We start from the raw sequence: 16,910 nt of genomic DNA on the forward strand, positions 1-16,910 counted from the left end.
AGATATGTAAAGCACAAGCTCTGTTGCTGCTGTAGATCGGCCACCAGGTGCATTAGAACTTCTAGGATTCAGTGTTGGGGCAAAAGGGCACAAGAGGTTAACTTACTGGAAAAAGATTAAGAACACGTAACCTCGCTTCTACCATTCGTCTCTTATCGCGGTACCTTATCCAGGTCAGCTAGTTTAGATTACAATATGCTGATCAATATGCTAATCAATTCAGGGTGCACAGAGACATACATGGGTGAGCAAGGGTTCAAATAACACAAGGTCACAGCATGTATTAAGAATATCAAAGTTCATTAAGGTAAACAAAGCCATGGCATTTAGCCTGCAGACAGTGAAGTAAGCTTGTGTCTACTGTTAATGACGCTCCATTACTGGTCACTTTGGCTTGAGAAGAAAGCCGGACGGCAACAGTGACTCCATCAGATGCAGCACTCGGCTCTCATTGAGTTACCCAATGCACATATATTATTCATTCACTGTCATCCCATACTGTGCAAGCAGCACTTAATCCATCACGTTAGTGGGCTATAGATTCCCACGGGGAGAAAAACGTTAAATCTATATAATGCATTTAATAAAGCTTTAATAAAGGTTTTGATGTTATGTCCACTCAGAGCTCCAGGTTTTAATCTGGAGAAATGGCTATGTTCCACATTAAAATGTGACAGATCAATTTAAATTAATTAAAATGTAGATTTTAAATGTTGTAGTTTAAGTCAGTTACTTCGAGAATAATACACCCCGCATTTAGATACAGTGTACTTACACTGGCAGCATCCGGTTGAGATGCATCTTCATCATCTCCGCTCGTCTTCTCGTTGGCCTCGCGCTCTGTGCCCATGACACAGGCATCCCTTCAAGCCTCTATCATCTTATCTCCGATTTCCGTGTTTTAAGATCCATTCCTTTATCCTTCAGTAAAAAAACGCCTTCTAATAACAGCAACAAACCGCGTGAGGCCACACAGCACAAGCGTTTGGATGCACAGTCGACGGGCGTGTGAAACCAGATCCTGGCATTGGGGGAACAGGGCGCTCGCTGATGGCAACGTTCCTCCTCTAGTCCTATGGCTAATGTTTCATTCATTAAGTGCTATCGGTGCCTTCCATCTCATTCATTGGAACTCATATTCAACAGGCACAAATAAAGTCTACTGCATTTGCTCTTCAATAAAGAGAAGCAAACATTTGGATAGGAAAACTAAATTGTCTTAAAATGACAACATTCTCGCAAGGTTTGTTTGTACAAGAGTTTTATTTACAGTGTTAACAAAGCAGGTGCCAGTTCATCTATTCTCTGGCTGTTGTGCTCAGAGTTGACAGACTCGCGGCAAAAAAAAGGGTCCAGCCTCTGAAAAAAAGTAAAACCATGTTTGTTGGCGTAAAAGCAGAATATACATTGTCATAATTAACATTTTTTTTTTAAATCTTTCAGTTGGGGTTTAAAAGGGGTGGGAGTCTCTCGAGTGAGCAGCATCTTTAAGGCAACACAATGGGCCGCGTCAGTATTTTAACACTTTAGTCAAGCCCCTTCATAGGCACTTTACTTCATGATGCAACAAAATAAAACAGAAACAAAAAACTGAACACAACTTGACATTCACAGGCAGACCAAAAGAAAAACAAATAGCCAAGTGTTCTTGGAGTCTTCAGGACGGTTTGGGCGTGCTCTGAACATGCACGGGAGGAAGAAGAAAAAAAAGAAAAGATGAGGGAGCAAAGCCTCATTTCCTGAAAAAGGCTTTGCTGGTGATGTTGTACAACATGTGATACGGCTTTCGTTTCGGGGGCTCGGCCAGGGAAAACACCTGCTGCTGAGGCACGCTGGTTGGGATGGTGATGTGACGCTGGTGAAGTGGGTGAAGGTTTTGGTGGTGTGGTGGCACAGAACCAGAGTAACCGATGTCTAAAAGGGGAACGGGCAAAACAAAAACAAAAAGTCATAAATAGAAATAAAAAGTAAGACACAACTAATTCGATCAAATGTAAATGAAGAGCGGCATAAGTAAACTATTTCCTTACTTTTGCTCTTCTTCTGTTTGGCCCTTCTGGCATTAACAATGGCCTGTTTTCTTTGCTCTTCACTGATTTCCATTCCTGCCAACACACACACACACAAATTCAAAATCACGTCCAAATATTTCCATCCACTCCCTTCTTCCAACAGTCGTTCCCCTTTTATTTGACATCCACCCACAGGAGCAGTGTTGCGTCACGAATGAAAGGATCCTCTCAACTCACCCATCTCTTGGTCTTCTTTGACTCGGTACCGCTCCTTGGCGAAGGCCTGTAACCACCTCTGCTTGTCCTGGGCCTTCCTGCAGCAGAGCACACACACAAATTCCAGAGTGGAGGCGTGGCGCAGGCGCACAGCATTCCTCAGGGTCAGGCCCAGGTCTTGGTCCCGCCCATCGGCCACGTCCAGAACCTCGGTCTGGTCCATATCCAGCCGTCCACGGTAGTGGAGCAGGTCTCGGCGCAGGACGTCTTTTTTACAGAAGACCAACTGGTGGTCGAACAGGAAGAAGCTGCGCTGTTGCATTTTGCCCTGTCGGACGACTCGAGTCAGCTCGCCAGAGTGGATCAGCTCCGAGCTGCGCTCCAGGACATCCGGCCCCTGCAGCGACACGTTGACGAAAGATACAAGTAGAGTCAAAACATTTATACAATTTATTTAATACTCTTTGCAGAAGGGTGGTAAAACATATCCGGGAAATCTCATTAACAACCAGAGTACAAACTGGAGGAATATCGATTAGTTTTCATCACCTCCCAGTGAAGAATGGCCACCTGCCAGTGAGCGATGGTGTCAAAGCTCTCCAGCCGCCTCTTGCTCTCATTTATCAAACTGGCCACATTCTTCATGGCCTCATAGGCTTTGCTCACCCCGCTGTGGTCACTGCGATGAGTCAGCAAAGAAACAATGAGCATAGGGTCCACGTTACACATTCAATTAATAGAAAGAACATTTCCAGTGACACTGGCACATTGCTTCAATCACAATCATGGACAGAGTAAGTTATCAAACAATCCATTATTTATTTAGGGTGAATGAATGAACACTTATTGTATTCGTGAGCTACAAATACTGTACATATCATTGCAGCTATTCATTGCACAGCCAAGGCAACGTAATGCTTCACAGACAGCAGCTTCACTGATTACAGGTATAAGATGGCATAAGATGGGCTTAATGTAGAATTATATTTCTCCGTAGCAGCATCATCGGCATTGCATCCTAAAATTGTGTAAATAAAAAAATAAATCTTACAAAACTGTACAATAAGCTTGAGTTGTAAAAGAGTAGAATACATAGTTTTCAGTTTAGTTTTATTTGTATAGCCCAATTTCACAAATTTGTCTCGGAGTAGTGACGTAGTGAACATCCAGTACCTGTGGTCTTTGGGGGTGTACTTAAGCAGTTCTCCTAGCTGCAGGGGGTATTTGCAGATCTTCTGGACGGGCGTGAGCAAGAACCCGGCAATGGAAATGTTGATCATCTGCTGAAGTAGCCGGCAGGCCTCAAAGAAATGCTTATATTTTCCAGATTTCATGAGGCGCTGCAGCTCAGCGCAGGCTGCTGGATGAGTGTTACAGTAGTTGGAGTAGATAGCGAAGCCCTCTCCCTGTGGACACAAAAGAAACGTTCAATACAAATGTGGAACCACTGAATCAGATAAATAAATGAGTTACACAGTGAGTACGTGAATTGGGAAAGGTTTTGTGTGAGGTCGCCTACCTGCAAGAGAAAACAAGAGCCAATTTCACTGAGATGTGGTTGGTCTTTGTTGTACTTCTTCTCCAGGTCTTTGAGAAACTGCCTCTGGAACCTGTAGATGTCCTCTATGTTGCTGAAGATGGTCTTCAACTGCAGCTCAGTGAACATGTCCGGGTGTTTACGGCACTGGCGGATGTAACCCTGCAAGTTGCACAAAACCAGCATGCTGAATGCACAGGAGTTATGGAAACAGCTCAAACACTGGCCAACAGGAGGTGCTCAAGAGGAAAGTCATTTCTGAAATACAAATGTTGCTTATGCTAAATATTCTAGAACAAAAAGTGTAAATGTATGAGAATGTAAGACAGCGTAAGAGCAGTGTGTGAATCATTTAAAGATTAAATGAAGCAGCAGCACATTGCAGCCCATACCTCACAGATGTCCTTCAGGTGCTTGATGTAGATGCGTTCAGTGTTCATGATTTCCTGAACCACATTGGTTCTCATCTGTTCCTTGTGCTCAACGCTGTGCGTGTCCCTGGGAGCTGGATCCTCCTGGTCCGCGACACTCTCCACACTTTCTGCACTCGAGTCCTCCTGGTTCACTCGCACCTGAAACACATCCACCACACACACACAGAGGGATCTCCTGAGCAGCATTCAAATCACAAATAAATCTGTTTAAGTCAGGCTTAGTTTTCCCAAACATCTTCTTTCCAGTCCCCACACATGATTAAACCAACATGGATCTTGACATATTTTTTGTGTTTCATGAAAGATAAAAAAATATTACAAACCAATAAGCTCCACATCACTATGGTAACAACATGTGCAGGTTTAACCAGCTCTTGTTCGGCAACATTGATTCAGCTCCAAGCAATTACACAGCAGACAGCCATCTGCCAATCAAATAACCTCAGCCTGGTTAACACAGCCCTCCTAATTAAGAATTAACACCCAATCAGCTCTGGTCACCACAGAAACCAGCTGAACCTGTGAGGTTTGAACTCGTCCACACACACTGTGAACAGGGCTGGTGAGGGTTGTTGGCACGGAGCCAGTTTGCAGGTCTTTTCTGTGCTGCTGGCAAGCAAACATGTGTTGGACACGTAGGTCAGGAAGTCCACTTACCCTCACAAAGCTGGAGGGGAACCAGGCCTCCTTGTCGGCCCCCCTGCCCCACCACCAGTCATTATGCGAGGCATCCAAGACACGGATAACATCTCCAGCCTTGAAGGCTAGCTCCTGCTCCTCCATGGTCACATGGTCCCAGAGAGCCTCAGCATACACCTTGTGGCCGGAGCTTATCCACTGAGAGGAACACACACAGATAAGATAAAAATACAATTACATGCAGGCTGAGCCCACGTCTAACATGTCCGCTTATGTCTCGACTTGTGGGAACTGCAGTGGTTGTCCGTTCTGTCAAACAGCTCGAGGACATTTTCACATGGCTGTCCACGAGGCACGCGTACAACCAGATTAAAGAATCCATCAATAATTCAATACACATCTTGGGAGAAGAGTGTTTCCCTCCTCAGCCGTACCTCGTTGAGCACAGAGAGCTCCACCCCTGGCTGGAGGTAGGGCGGGGCATCAAAGCTGCCCTCCTCCTCTTCACTCACGCTGTCATCAAGTGTCGCCGAGCACTCAGACACACCGACTGCAACACATGCACAGGGGTTAAAAAAATAAAATAACGTATGGAGCAGATCACATTCTGACAAGATCTAAATCATTCGGAAAACAAGGCACAGATGCGGTCACACCCACATCTGGCCCCACAGCAACATTTTCCTCCAACACACTTATTGACATTCTCAGACTCTGCTTTCCCACGGATGAACATTTGTGATCAACAACAACCCCAGTAGTTCTCACCGCTGAGGACTCTGTGCAGCTGACGCCGTCCAACGCCGTCCAGTCCGATGGGAGTGCTTTGGGAGAGGGCGGAGGGCCGAAACCTGGCAGACACGGCTCTGTAGGGGGGAACCTGGTGGGAGGGGATGGGCGGCCGCGACAAAAGCTGCTGAGAAGAGACAAGAAAAAACATCCTGGGCTTTAGGAAGAGCTCATTTTCTCAAGCTTTCACCCTCTTCCTGGTCACTCAACAGAGCTTGTGACTTTTTGAAGGATAATATTCATAACCAAGACCATGATTAAATATAGTCAACTTTTTCTTTTTTTTGGTATTTTATGCCTTCACTACAGGCCGTAGAAAGAGAGAACACAACAAAAAGGTACAGAGCTAAGGGAATGGTTCCGGGTCCTTATCGTGTTGTACTGTTTAAATAATGCTCAATCTTTTCCTTAAAATACCAATTTAGAAATAATATGTTTAATCTGATCTGCACCCTTTAAAATATCTACGTATTTTTCAGAGAAGATCTGTAAAACAAAGGAAATTAACTTAATGCATAAACCGCAACTTGCAAAAGTATGTTTTTCTGACTCAACCAAGTGGAGGATGGGCAGTATGTTGAACACACTGGAAACAACAACTTGGAGTTGAGTTTCAACATGCTTCTAAACTTCAATTTCATTATTTAAATCCCTCATTGGCAACTAGATCAGCCTAAAGACAACCTTGATTCAACACCTGAGTCACTGGAACAAAGTATCCAACCACATCTCCACAGTAAATAGAAATTCAACTCAGCATTGTCATTGTTTTTGTGCTTCTCGTAGGTTCAGACCAGAACTTGAAAGGCTTACAGAAGGAAGGCGGCCGTCTTTCTCCTCAGTATCAGAAGAGAACAGATCAGCAACTCCTATCATGGAGCTCGGACGCTGCCTCGCGCCTTGAACGTCTCCGTTGACGCTGCCGCTCTCAGGGCTCTCTCCATTCCCGCATGCCTCACCCCCACTGCCGTCTTGATGCGATGCTGTATGAGCTGTCCTTTCTTCGGCACGCAGTTCGGCCACTTCCTCTGGAATAGAGTGCTTCCTGGAGTTGAGCTGCCCGTAGTCAGAGATGGGACGAGGTCTGGAGCGTCCACTCCTTCGCCTGGGCTTGACGACGAATGTTTCCGTGGATGCATCTGTGGGAGATGTGGACGCCGCCGAGAGGCATGGAGGAGGAACAGGAGGGGTGCTGCTGGTTGTTGGAGGGACGTCCTCTGTTTGGAGAAGTGCTTCTGGCTCTTGTTGATCCGATGTTTCCTAGGGAGCAAAGACAATCATTCAAAACTCAAAAAGGACAATGGTATTGATTTCCCCCTGATCAATGATCTGCAATGCACACAGATGCAGGACATAACGTTTGTTCATCAGAAACAGAGCAGAATGGTGCTGAGTGCAGGTCATAAAAGTTCCAACGGGACGCTATTGTGTTGGTTGGATCTCAAGGCAGAAAGCACGTTAATCAGTGTGAAACTCAGGACTCTCCCCAGGAACTTTATTCTCACGTGAACGTATTCCAGTTCCCACAGTGATTGACTCCACATGTTCAACACAATAAACCCCTCAGCTTATCAAGTTCAAATAAAAACCGCAAGAACAATTCCACAATAAAATGTTATCATTCTATATGTATGTACGCATGTTGTGTTTACTCAACGCTCAAATATTGGCTGATCGTTACTCATTTGGAAACCGCAGTTCTAAGTCTGTCAACCAGCGATATCAAACCTCACCTCTTGGTTTTCTGGATCTGAGTCCGCTCCCCGACATACACACTGGAAAGGCACACAGTGGGCGAGCACCATTGTGCAGACACACAAACACCGACTGACCTGTGTCTTTAATTGTTTTGAGGCCAGTGAAAGCCGCTCGATTTCCAAGGTAAATAAATCGGATTCTTCCGGTTCATCTTCAAAGGACAAATTCTACTCTCAGACCAACGCACGTTTCACTAGAGCGGCGTGTCCGTGGATCCGGTCTACCTGGTGGTTCTGCTAGCCGTCCAAGGCCCAGTGTCCATGGTGCTGCACTTTGATCCACTTGGCTTCAGCTAGAGGAAAGGGAGGGGGGGAGGGGGGAGTGAGGCGGGGGCTGGACTCACTGCTCGCTGCCTCCCCTCCCACAGTAACGAGGCTATGGAGCAGTTTTGCGCAAGGGCCACTAATCATAAACAAAGCCTAATCATTAACTCGGCTCCTTCAGGGTGCCCGGTAGCTCAGACCAGCTGGCCTGAGCATGTGACCCGTCTGCAGCAGAAGTCAGGATATCACACACAGCTGACAGGGAAAAGGACAGTGAAGAACGATTCATGCCTGCGTCATTATGTATTTGACACAAAGGGGACTTTGGACACACAGCTCTTTTCCTTTCAGCACACAAGCACAACGCGGTCCGACCAGCATCGTGACGTTGTCGTGCCGACTCATTGCAGCGGGCTAGAAGCGTGCCGGTTTCAAAGATCACTTCGTAAAAAGGTTGTGATGGCGCACGTACCAAGACAAGGTCAACGCCACTCAACGGGAAGATTGGCATCCATTACTGATCACGCTGTTCTAGATTATACGGACAACCTTTCCTCCGTCAGTAATTCCTTCCTCTTTTGAAACTGTACAGAGCCTGTTACATCATGATTTACAATCCCATGCTTTAAGGTCAATGATAGAGATGCTGCTAAATGTGTGATGTGTTATCTGTATGAAGGAGTGAAGAGCTTTGTAATCAAAGAGAGCGGGCGAGCTTGATGCCATCACTAGTCTTCACACATTCTGCATTTTATCAGAACATATGCATCACCTGTGCTAATAAGCACGGAGGAACAGGTGATGTAATACCGACTGCTAACGGAAACTATATGCAGCATGCTTCAAGAACTTTACATCATTTCACATCAGACATGCCATTTTTACACACGTGATTGTTCGTCCCTTACCTCATTTGGTGGCACGCTGACTTTAGTCTGATCTTGTTGTTGGGGATGTTCCTTCTGGCTAAGAGGAGCTGAATCGCATTGGGCCGTCTGCTTATCGCCGCTTGTTGTGGCCTCAGTTGGTGGTTCATAATGAGTCTGCTCTGGTCCCTCTGGGGCCTCCACAGAAACCGGGCTGATGAGGACCCGGTGCTGCTGGAGGCCGTCATTGTCTCCGGGCCGTGGATGAACCGCAGGGCTGCGTCCGACAGACGTGACCCGGGCTCTGACAGGCGAGGGCCGGCGCTGTCGCTCGCTGGTCGTTAGGCACGGCACGCGGCGGGAGTAGTCGTCATGGAGACGGGTCAGCGGTGACAACAGAGATGGAGCGATCGGGCTCGGGGAGGGACTCCGCCTGCGTCTGACAGTCAGGTCAGTCATGCTGCCGACGAGCTTCAGCATCGACCCCTTGGCCATCGCGGGGCCCTTCACGCTGCCCACAGCGTGGCCCCGGAAATCCACCGAGGAGGTGCTGGCGGTCCTCTGAATGTTCGGTGTCCCGTTTGACGTGCTCGCCCTCTGGGGTTCCTCCTGAAGCAAAGTAGGTCCTGGAGATGAGACTTTACGTCTGAAAGGTGCCTTAAATATGTGAAGATTGTCTGCACTTCTGCTCAGTCTGCTGAGCACCGGCACGTTTGTGTTCTCGTTCGCGTTCTTCGTTTGGACGTCGATGACGGACGTCGGATCTGGTTTTCGGCCGTCCGTCGTTTCATTTGTGCCGCTTCCTGCAATGCTCCTATTTTCTGTGTCCAGTAAAGAGATGCGTCCGGCTCCATACGCTCTCCTGATACTCCTTGAGAACCGCGTGTTGCGCAGGAGACCGTCTCCTTCATCATGTTCCTCATCGTCGTAGTCCTCAATATCTGATCCACAGTGGCTCATCCCCGACAACACTTGACAATCAAAGTTGCCATTGGACACACTGTATCCACCTGCACACTTTAAATGATGTTCTGCATCATCTGGATCGCGGTCAATGTCGGCCACACCTGTGCCATTAGCCACTTCCTGATCTGATGGGTCGTGGTCTCCGTCTTGGCTGACTGCCCCTCTACTCTGTATGCCCTGGAGCACAGAGGAGCGGAGCTTCTTGAAGGAGTCCACACCCAGTCCGGATAATCCTGCCAAGGACTGGGGGACACTGGTGTTGCTGTGGGTCGAGGCGGGACCGTCCGTGGGAGAACTGTGAGCGGCGACTGGGGCCTTCCTCGAGTTAGAAAAAAGCCTCATAATTCTTGAGGAATAAGGCTTTCCCTCAGGTTGACCTATAACAGGGTTGGACCAGGAGGAGGAGTTGATGTCATTCAATCGGTTTTCGTGAGGACCTGCAGTCACCGGCTGTACTTGGGCGCCAAACCCAGACGGCCGACATGGGGCTACACTTCCGTCAGCATGACTGTGGAATGGGTATACATCACTGAGGGGTCGGCTTCGGATCAGCGGGTCAGCTTTAGAGCTGTGGAGGCCCGGGAGAGAGTCTTCGCTGGTGGACGAGACCCTGTCCTGTTGTTCTTCCTGCAAAACCAAACAGAATCATTTTAGTTCATCTTAGAACTCTTTGCTTTCTGCATTAAAGACGAATAAATGGTTCTATTCAACGGTTACTGTGTAGAAATGAAACTTGCTAATTAGTTAAAAGCACATAAGACTTCTTTTGTTTATATGTATATATCAATTTCTTTTTTACATTTATGAACTTAATACAATAAGATTTGTATAGCAATGTTTTTTTAGAGAAAGCTGTGAAAATGAATTACTGATACATAACATTAGCACGTAAAGGACAGACAGTATGCCGAAAGGGATGGGAGCACGAGAACAAACAATTGTCTTTGTAAACTTTACAGTTCAGTCTCCACTGTGTTTGCATGTGAGAGAGGAGCAGCAGAGAGAATAATGAGAGCGGCACAGATGCACAGAAAGGTGGATATTCCTAAATCTGCACACACAGGATCTAGAGAAGTAGAACATATTTCACTGAGAACACAACGTGATTTGTCCGTGGGGTTGTATTTCAATGTCCAAGGAGAGCTGAGGCCCAAGTCGGGGTGTTGTTGTACCAAGTTCAGCTTCATGTGAGTGTGTGTGTCCGTGTGCTGCAGGGCAGCGGCCAAATGCAGCTGAGCCTTTGCAGAGGGGCTTTGTCAGCGTGATTACGCCATGAAACTTGCTAATCCATTGTGATTAATGCAATTAATTGCCCTGTTTTCTCCAGACTACATAGATGAGGAGGTGACGGTGTGGGGGAGGGTTGTGTCACTTGTGTGGTCTTCATTCAGTAAAAATAGTTGAACTCTTTATCCTAATACACAGGTTGTCTCTATTGAATTCATACTATGTGTTTTTTCAAAGGGTACATTTAGCTTGTCATAGAAGGAACAGCATTGATGTTACAACAGTAATAACATTAACAATAGCTCTATTCTTCGAGGTTCCCAGTAAACCATGACCAGTGTGACAGTGAGTCAGTGTGCACAATATCAGGACCCCGAAACTGAGGCAGCCAAATGGCATTCAAGTATCATTTGTTTTACACCCACATCAAAATGTCTCACACCAAAAAATAAGTTATAACTTATTTACTATCAAATTAAAATGTATCATCCCATATAGGCGTACTCTTCTAGACCAACAAATAAATAATTCTTCTAAAATAACATTTAAGTTTTCTCTCAGTGTCTTTGCATCAAGAGGTGAGACTAAAAAAAAGATTAGCTAGTTGGTCAGGTTATTTAAAAACAAAAATACTTCACAGACAATGACCCAAATGTTCAGTCTCTGTCATACGGACTAAAATGATGTGTGGCTGTAATATCAACATCATGATGTGAGACCAGACATCCTCTGAGATTCTGTTATAAGAATAATATAATATGGTACAAAAATACTTACTTATCATATTTATGAAGGTTTAATTACAATTAAATCCTATTTACTGCATAACTTCACTTTAACCCCCTCTTCCCCCCAACCCCGTATTTAAATCAATGACAAACTACATCATTAGTATAAACTTAAAAACTCATCACAACATACAAGGTGTTATAAACTATTAATTAATTGAATATACAGCTTCTAAATGCGATTCTTCAGGGATGTTCAAAATTAATCAATGCTGATTATTTTTTTTTTACTTTTCTTGCATTGTTTTGCATTTTCTAGTGTCCTAAAAACACCTCACCTCCTTGTTATTATCATTCAAGTATTCAACAAAAGATATTGTGATTGTGTCAGCATTACTCAGTCCGACCCCAAACTGAAGGGTTCCTTCAGCTAACATGGCAGCGTTGCTTCCACTGTCCGCTCCGCAGGCTGCGCATGCTGGGAGCCGCATGCTGGGAGCCGCATGCAGCGCTCCCATACTTCCCGTCCTCATGCATGCTCCGCAGCAGATGGGCTTCCTCAGTCGAACTCTCTGTGGAATCTTCTGTCACTTCAACCCGCTCACTCCATCACACTGAACACTTATGTAAACACAGAGCCACCGCTGCCAAGCACCGCTGCTGACAGACAGTAAACACCCCTCGACAAACAATGTGCGGCTTTCAAAGCGTTGCTGAATTGTCTTCTTGTACTTTCTCCTCCCCGGCCACTGAACAAAGCACGTCGAGCAGCAACTGGAGAAGTAGACGGGATCAATTATTCCATCTATTCTTCAAGCAGAAAGACAGGAGATAGGAAAGGAATTTCTACAGCTTGAGTGGCTAGTTCTTGTTTTGAATACTCACGTCACGCTATCAGCCAGTCTTCCCACTGTGTCATCCTTCAACACCTTTCTGCCTTTTCTCTAAACTTGGCGCCAACTATCACAGGCCAGTTGGCGTCTACTTAAGCTGTCAGAACCAAGCTGATGCAGGTGGTGACTTTCACTTTTTTAAAATATGCATTGTGCTTTACACTCCAATAAGTCTACAGTGTGTTAGTTTCTATTACTTTCAACTATGCCTTTTAAAACTGGTGACGTCTTTTTGAGCCGTATTGTATTTCTACTGTAGACTGAATGCATCGATGACAATGTGAGCTTTAATGTGGTGGACAAACTTGTTTGTCTGTTGACATGGCAGGTCGGTTAGCAATCCATTACTAGCACATTTAAGAACGGATTAGACACTGACGTTTCCTTAACTATGAAAGGCTGTTTCACTCTGACGAATAAAATATAATACTGACCTGCATGTTTTGCTCAGGGTCCTATTTGTACTGTCAAATATGTTGGAGGAAAAAACATGAATCTGATCATATGTATTTATAAATGTTATTCATTAAAGTCAAGTTAAAAAGTTTAAATATTTTGTATCTTTCCCAATCCTCCATATTTTCTTAGGAGAAGGAAGAAATAGAAGCATCTACTATGTCCACAGCGATGCATATTGCAACATCCAGACAAATATGACTTGCATATATGTTAATACCACACCACACGGTCTGTGAATGCAGGTCACTTTGAACTTCCCTGAATCATCTTCATTCTGCTTCCGTACCAGGATCACTGTTGCTCTCTGGCTTCTTCTTGTGGATGGGAGCGGTGCACTGGGGCCCTGGTCCAGAGTTAATTAAGAGCTCAGGGAGGAGTGCCCCCCCCCCCCCCCCCCCACACACACACACACACATGGCAGCCAGCTGGAGCCAGCCTCAGATTAGACTCCCAGAGACATGGAAGAATACACTCGCCCAGATACATAAACAAGTATACAAGGGCTCAACGCATGCACTCTAAAAACACATGCACAATTAGTTTGAGCATCCTTTCACCTATTGCACGGCCCATGTGCACTCACACGAGCTGAGCAGGGAGGAAGGTCTTTAAGTCACAGACTCCCTTCCTGTGTGGCTAAAAAACCCAGGCGGTTATGCAAGGAGTCATAAATGCATCGTGATCTTTTACCCATAGTTCACCTCTGCAGAGGTATGTCCTGCCTGAGGCTAGGATAAAACTCATTAGGTCAAAATTAACTGAGCATTAAATTGGAAAACCACAAGGGAAAATGTTTCTGTCATTTTCCATTTTCTAGATTAACTCTGAGACAGACACAACCGCCCCGGAGCAACACTGCCATTCCTTTGTAAGCCGTCACATTACTGGTTGTCTCTTCATCTCAAGGAATACAAGCTGTAAGGAAGACACATCACTAACATGTCCAAACACAACTAAGGTTCTGTGAAACTTAAGCAGCACATATGTTCAGAACTAGAGAAACAATTCCCTGCGTTTTGTCTTTCAAATGAATGAGTTCTCATTGTGGGTGTACAAGCGTCTAACAGGATTAGGAACACTTGACAACATTCAGTGTTCAATATTTTAATCCATATTAAAATCTTATTCTTGTTATCTGACCGTACAGCCTGTCAGCAAAACTCTGAAGGAAAATAAATGTCCAGTATGAGGGAGCAGTGTGTGGGAGAGGGAGTGTGTATAGCCTATTCCTCTTGAATCTAAGTAATAATCTTATTAGTGGAGCTTTACCAGTCTGTGTTCAGGACCGGTTTCATCTACACATGATAGCCTAATCAGGGCGACAACTAAGCTATTCAGCACTGACTGAGAGTGACACCCAAAGCTTGTAAACAGCCCACAAGGGCTTGACTGCAGGGGGCAACTTGGTTGGTGTGCACTCCACATATTTAAGACGAAACATGGAAAAGATAAAACTCCAAAACACTATTAAAACCAAATACGTCATGTGTTTTGTGGTCACATGATTATGAAATCGACAACATGTCCAACCTGGATCACATCAACATAAGTGTAACCGGTTCAGTTTTCAGTTTCATGGATTACGTGTTGTATTTGTCAATGACCTAGTTCCTCCTTTTTTGATCTGTAAAATAAGAGTTTGGAAGATGCCACGCCCCTTTCTATAGAGCGTGTGAAGTACAGGTACAGGCTAAACCAGGGAGTGTCACCACTCTCACATACTTACTCACCTGATCTGCTGTGGACTGTCGCGGAGACAGACATACAGAAATCTAACACCACACAGTGCACAAGGCTTAGAGGGGACAAAACACCACTGAGTCTGGTTGTCAACAGTGTAACCTGACAGCAATGTGACAATAACCACAAGAATCATTATTCAAAGACCATGAAAACCACTTCTCAAGAGCATAAAGCCACTGGTATCATATGGGGATCTGAGACAACCTTACACATCGGTTCCCATTGGTTTATGCTCCATATTGATAATGAACACAGCATTTCTATGATGCAAACATCTTATTTAACTTGGCTGGTGAGTTTATTCTTTGCTCTATGGTCTGAAGTAGAAGTAGATGCAGACTAAGATCATAAACTAAAGATACTATGCTCTCTTTTGAATCGCATGAGGCCGAAGTACAACCATATACGCCTGGTGTAAAAATATTTAGTGGTGGTTCAGTAGGCTACCGTTGTAAAAAAAAGAAGTATATTCTCGTTTAATAAATCCTCTATTAAGCAGAGGAGTGTGTTCCTTGAATGAACTCAACGCCACAGTTTTACCTCTGGTATACATTTCCATCTGGGGAGCAATGAAAACAAGCTATTTAATTGTAAGTAAACTGATGGCTGCAGACTAAGTTAGTACATGCACACTAATAATGAAGCAGACTGGAAACAAGGAGCTATGCAAGGTGATTATACAGAGTAGCTTTCTAAGCCCACAAAGAACTCGGGGCCAAAATGCTTATTTATTTCTGCATTAATTAACTTTCTTAGAGCATAACGCTCTTTGTAGTAGGTGCCCCCACCTGCCCCCTCCTTCACCAACTCCCTGCACAGCCTGGCATCTCCCACATCACTATAACAACCACGGCTGTAATGCACTACAATAACCCCCTCTGGTCGGATTCCTTTCAGAAAATCAGAAATCCCCGCAACTGTAATGGCACACATATTAAATACATACATTAAAAGAATTGTAGTGCAACTTGTCACTTGTTGTAGGTGCTAGTGCTAAGAGAAAACACCCCTTGCTCACCCTGCTCATAGTCGCTGATGTTGTCCTCCTGACCTTCCTCTTCTCACATCAACGGAGCAGCTGTTGGTGTTGTTCAGCCATCGTGGAGTATCCTGGGTTTCTCTGAGCTCCAACGGCTGGCTGCCTCGCGCTCGTCGTCGTCTCGCAAAAACATGTCTGGGAACAAAAACCACGACCAGTGCTTCGCAAACTAGTCACACCGCGACATACTGAGACAACTGGCTGGCTAGCAACTTGAGCTAGCTTACGAGCTCCCTGATCAACTTTTTCTAAATTACGCAAGCTTTGAGGGGTTGTTTTCTTCTTAAATTTCGCTTTCACCGACCGGTAAAACCTGTTGGTAGTCATGTACCGACACAAAATAAATACTGAGCCATGCCATATATTCCGAAGTTGAACAAGAAAGGCTCATTATTTCGATGATTACTCCAGTTCAAATAGGTCTTTCTTGGAGGATCGAGCTGGCGAGCATCATTAATGCACTTGTTGCAGTGTTTCCAGGGGGCGTGGTTTCAAGAGGTTACGACTGAGGTTAGTGGTTGACCACAGCGTAGCCATACGGCTGACAGCCAATCATAATGTAGTAGATGAGTCGATGACCACGAAGCCACGCCCACAGTAGAGCGCTCTTCATTGAAGAAAAAAATAAACGCTGCTCCTCATTCCCCGCAGCTCCTTGAACAGAAAAGACTAGACCTTCCTGTTGCTGTTGAACAGTCTTCCTCGCGTCATGTTGCCTAGAGAATTAATATCTCGGGTATTTCAGTTGTGCATGCCCATCCCCAAATACCAGAGTAAGAATCACTTCGTGAATGTTGTGTTGTAACATAACAATGTGTTGTGTTGTAACATAAGAATATGTTCTATTGTAACGTAAGAATATGTTCTATTGTAACATAACAAGAAGAAAAAAGTAAGACACAAAGCTGAGTTAACTTTTGCTTCACCAGTATTTATTGTGGTTGTTTAATGACGTTGTTTTTTATTTACAGGCTGATAATCTTATTCCACCATATAGTATACAAGACCTTGCAAAAAACTAATTGAAATCGATTGAACTACATCATGCTCATACAATACGAGCAGTGGTAGATGATTCAGATTATTTAAAGTAGCAATACAACAGTGTATATTTATCTTGACTTGAAGAAAAGAATGGAAGTATTACCAGATAAATGTACTTAATATATGAAAAGAAAACTGCTCATGATGCTGAGACATTACCCTTGTGAGTGTCTACATTATATTATTGAGTTATCACCTATGCACAAATGTGTAAAGGGTAAGTTACAGTGTTGAGCTGATTAAACTTATTTTCTTGTGTTAACAATACATTGTAATTTATAATCAGCAAGGCATTCA

At 44.8% G+C, this 16,910-nt stretch overlaps 1 protein-coding gene across 7 annotated transcripts; it reads right to left on the minus strand.

Annotated features, from left to right (window-relative positions):
* Positions 1 to 1,244: 1,244 nt before the first annotated feature.
* Positions 1,245 to 16,009, minus strand: spata13 (spermatogenesis associated 13). Of its 7 annotated transcripts, none has more exons than XM_056433835.1 (14): positions 15,549 to 16,009; positions 8,557 to 10,107; positions 7,610 to 7,677; positions 6,587 to 6,887; positions 5,607 to 5,751; positions 5,273 to 5,388; positions 4,857 to 5,036; positions 4,158 to 4,337; positions 3,748 to 3,927; positions 3,402 to 3,634; positions 2,778 to 2,907; positions 2,250 to 2,625; positions 2,031 to 2,105; positions 1,245 to 1,914 (listed from the first exon to the last, which is right to left on the minus strand). In XM_056433835.1, the coding sequence occupies exons 1-14, from the start codon at positions 15,555 to 15,557 to the stop codon at positions 1,733 to 1,735; spliced, it is 3,726 nt and encodes a 1,241-aa protein (XP_056289810.1). In that variant the 5' UTR covers positions 15,558 to 16,009; the 3' UTR covers positions 1,245 to 1,732. The 7 variants fall into 7 exon arrangements, with proteins under 7 accessions (XP_056289810.1, XP_056289809.1, XP_056289808.1 ...); XM_056433834.1 differs by having other exon boundaries at positions 5,607 to 5,754; XM_056433833.1 differs by lacking the exon at positions 7,610 to 7,677 and having other exon boundaries at positions 6,441 to 6,887.
* Positions 16,010 to 16,910: the final 901 nt, after the last annotated feature.

The sequence above is a fragment of the Pseudoliparis swirei genome, chromosome 16 (genome assembly GCF_029220125.1).
Source record: "Pseudoliparis swirei isolate HS2019 ecotype Mariana Trench chromosome 16, NWPU_hadal_v1, whole genome shotgun sequence".
NCBI lineage: Eukaryota > Metazoa > Chordata > Actinopteri > Perciformes > Liparidae > Pseudoliparis > Pseudoliparis swirei.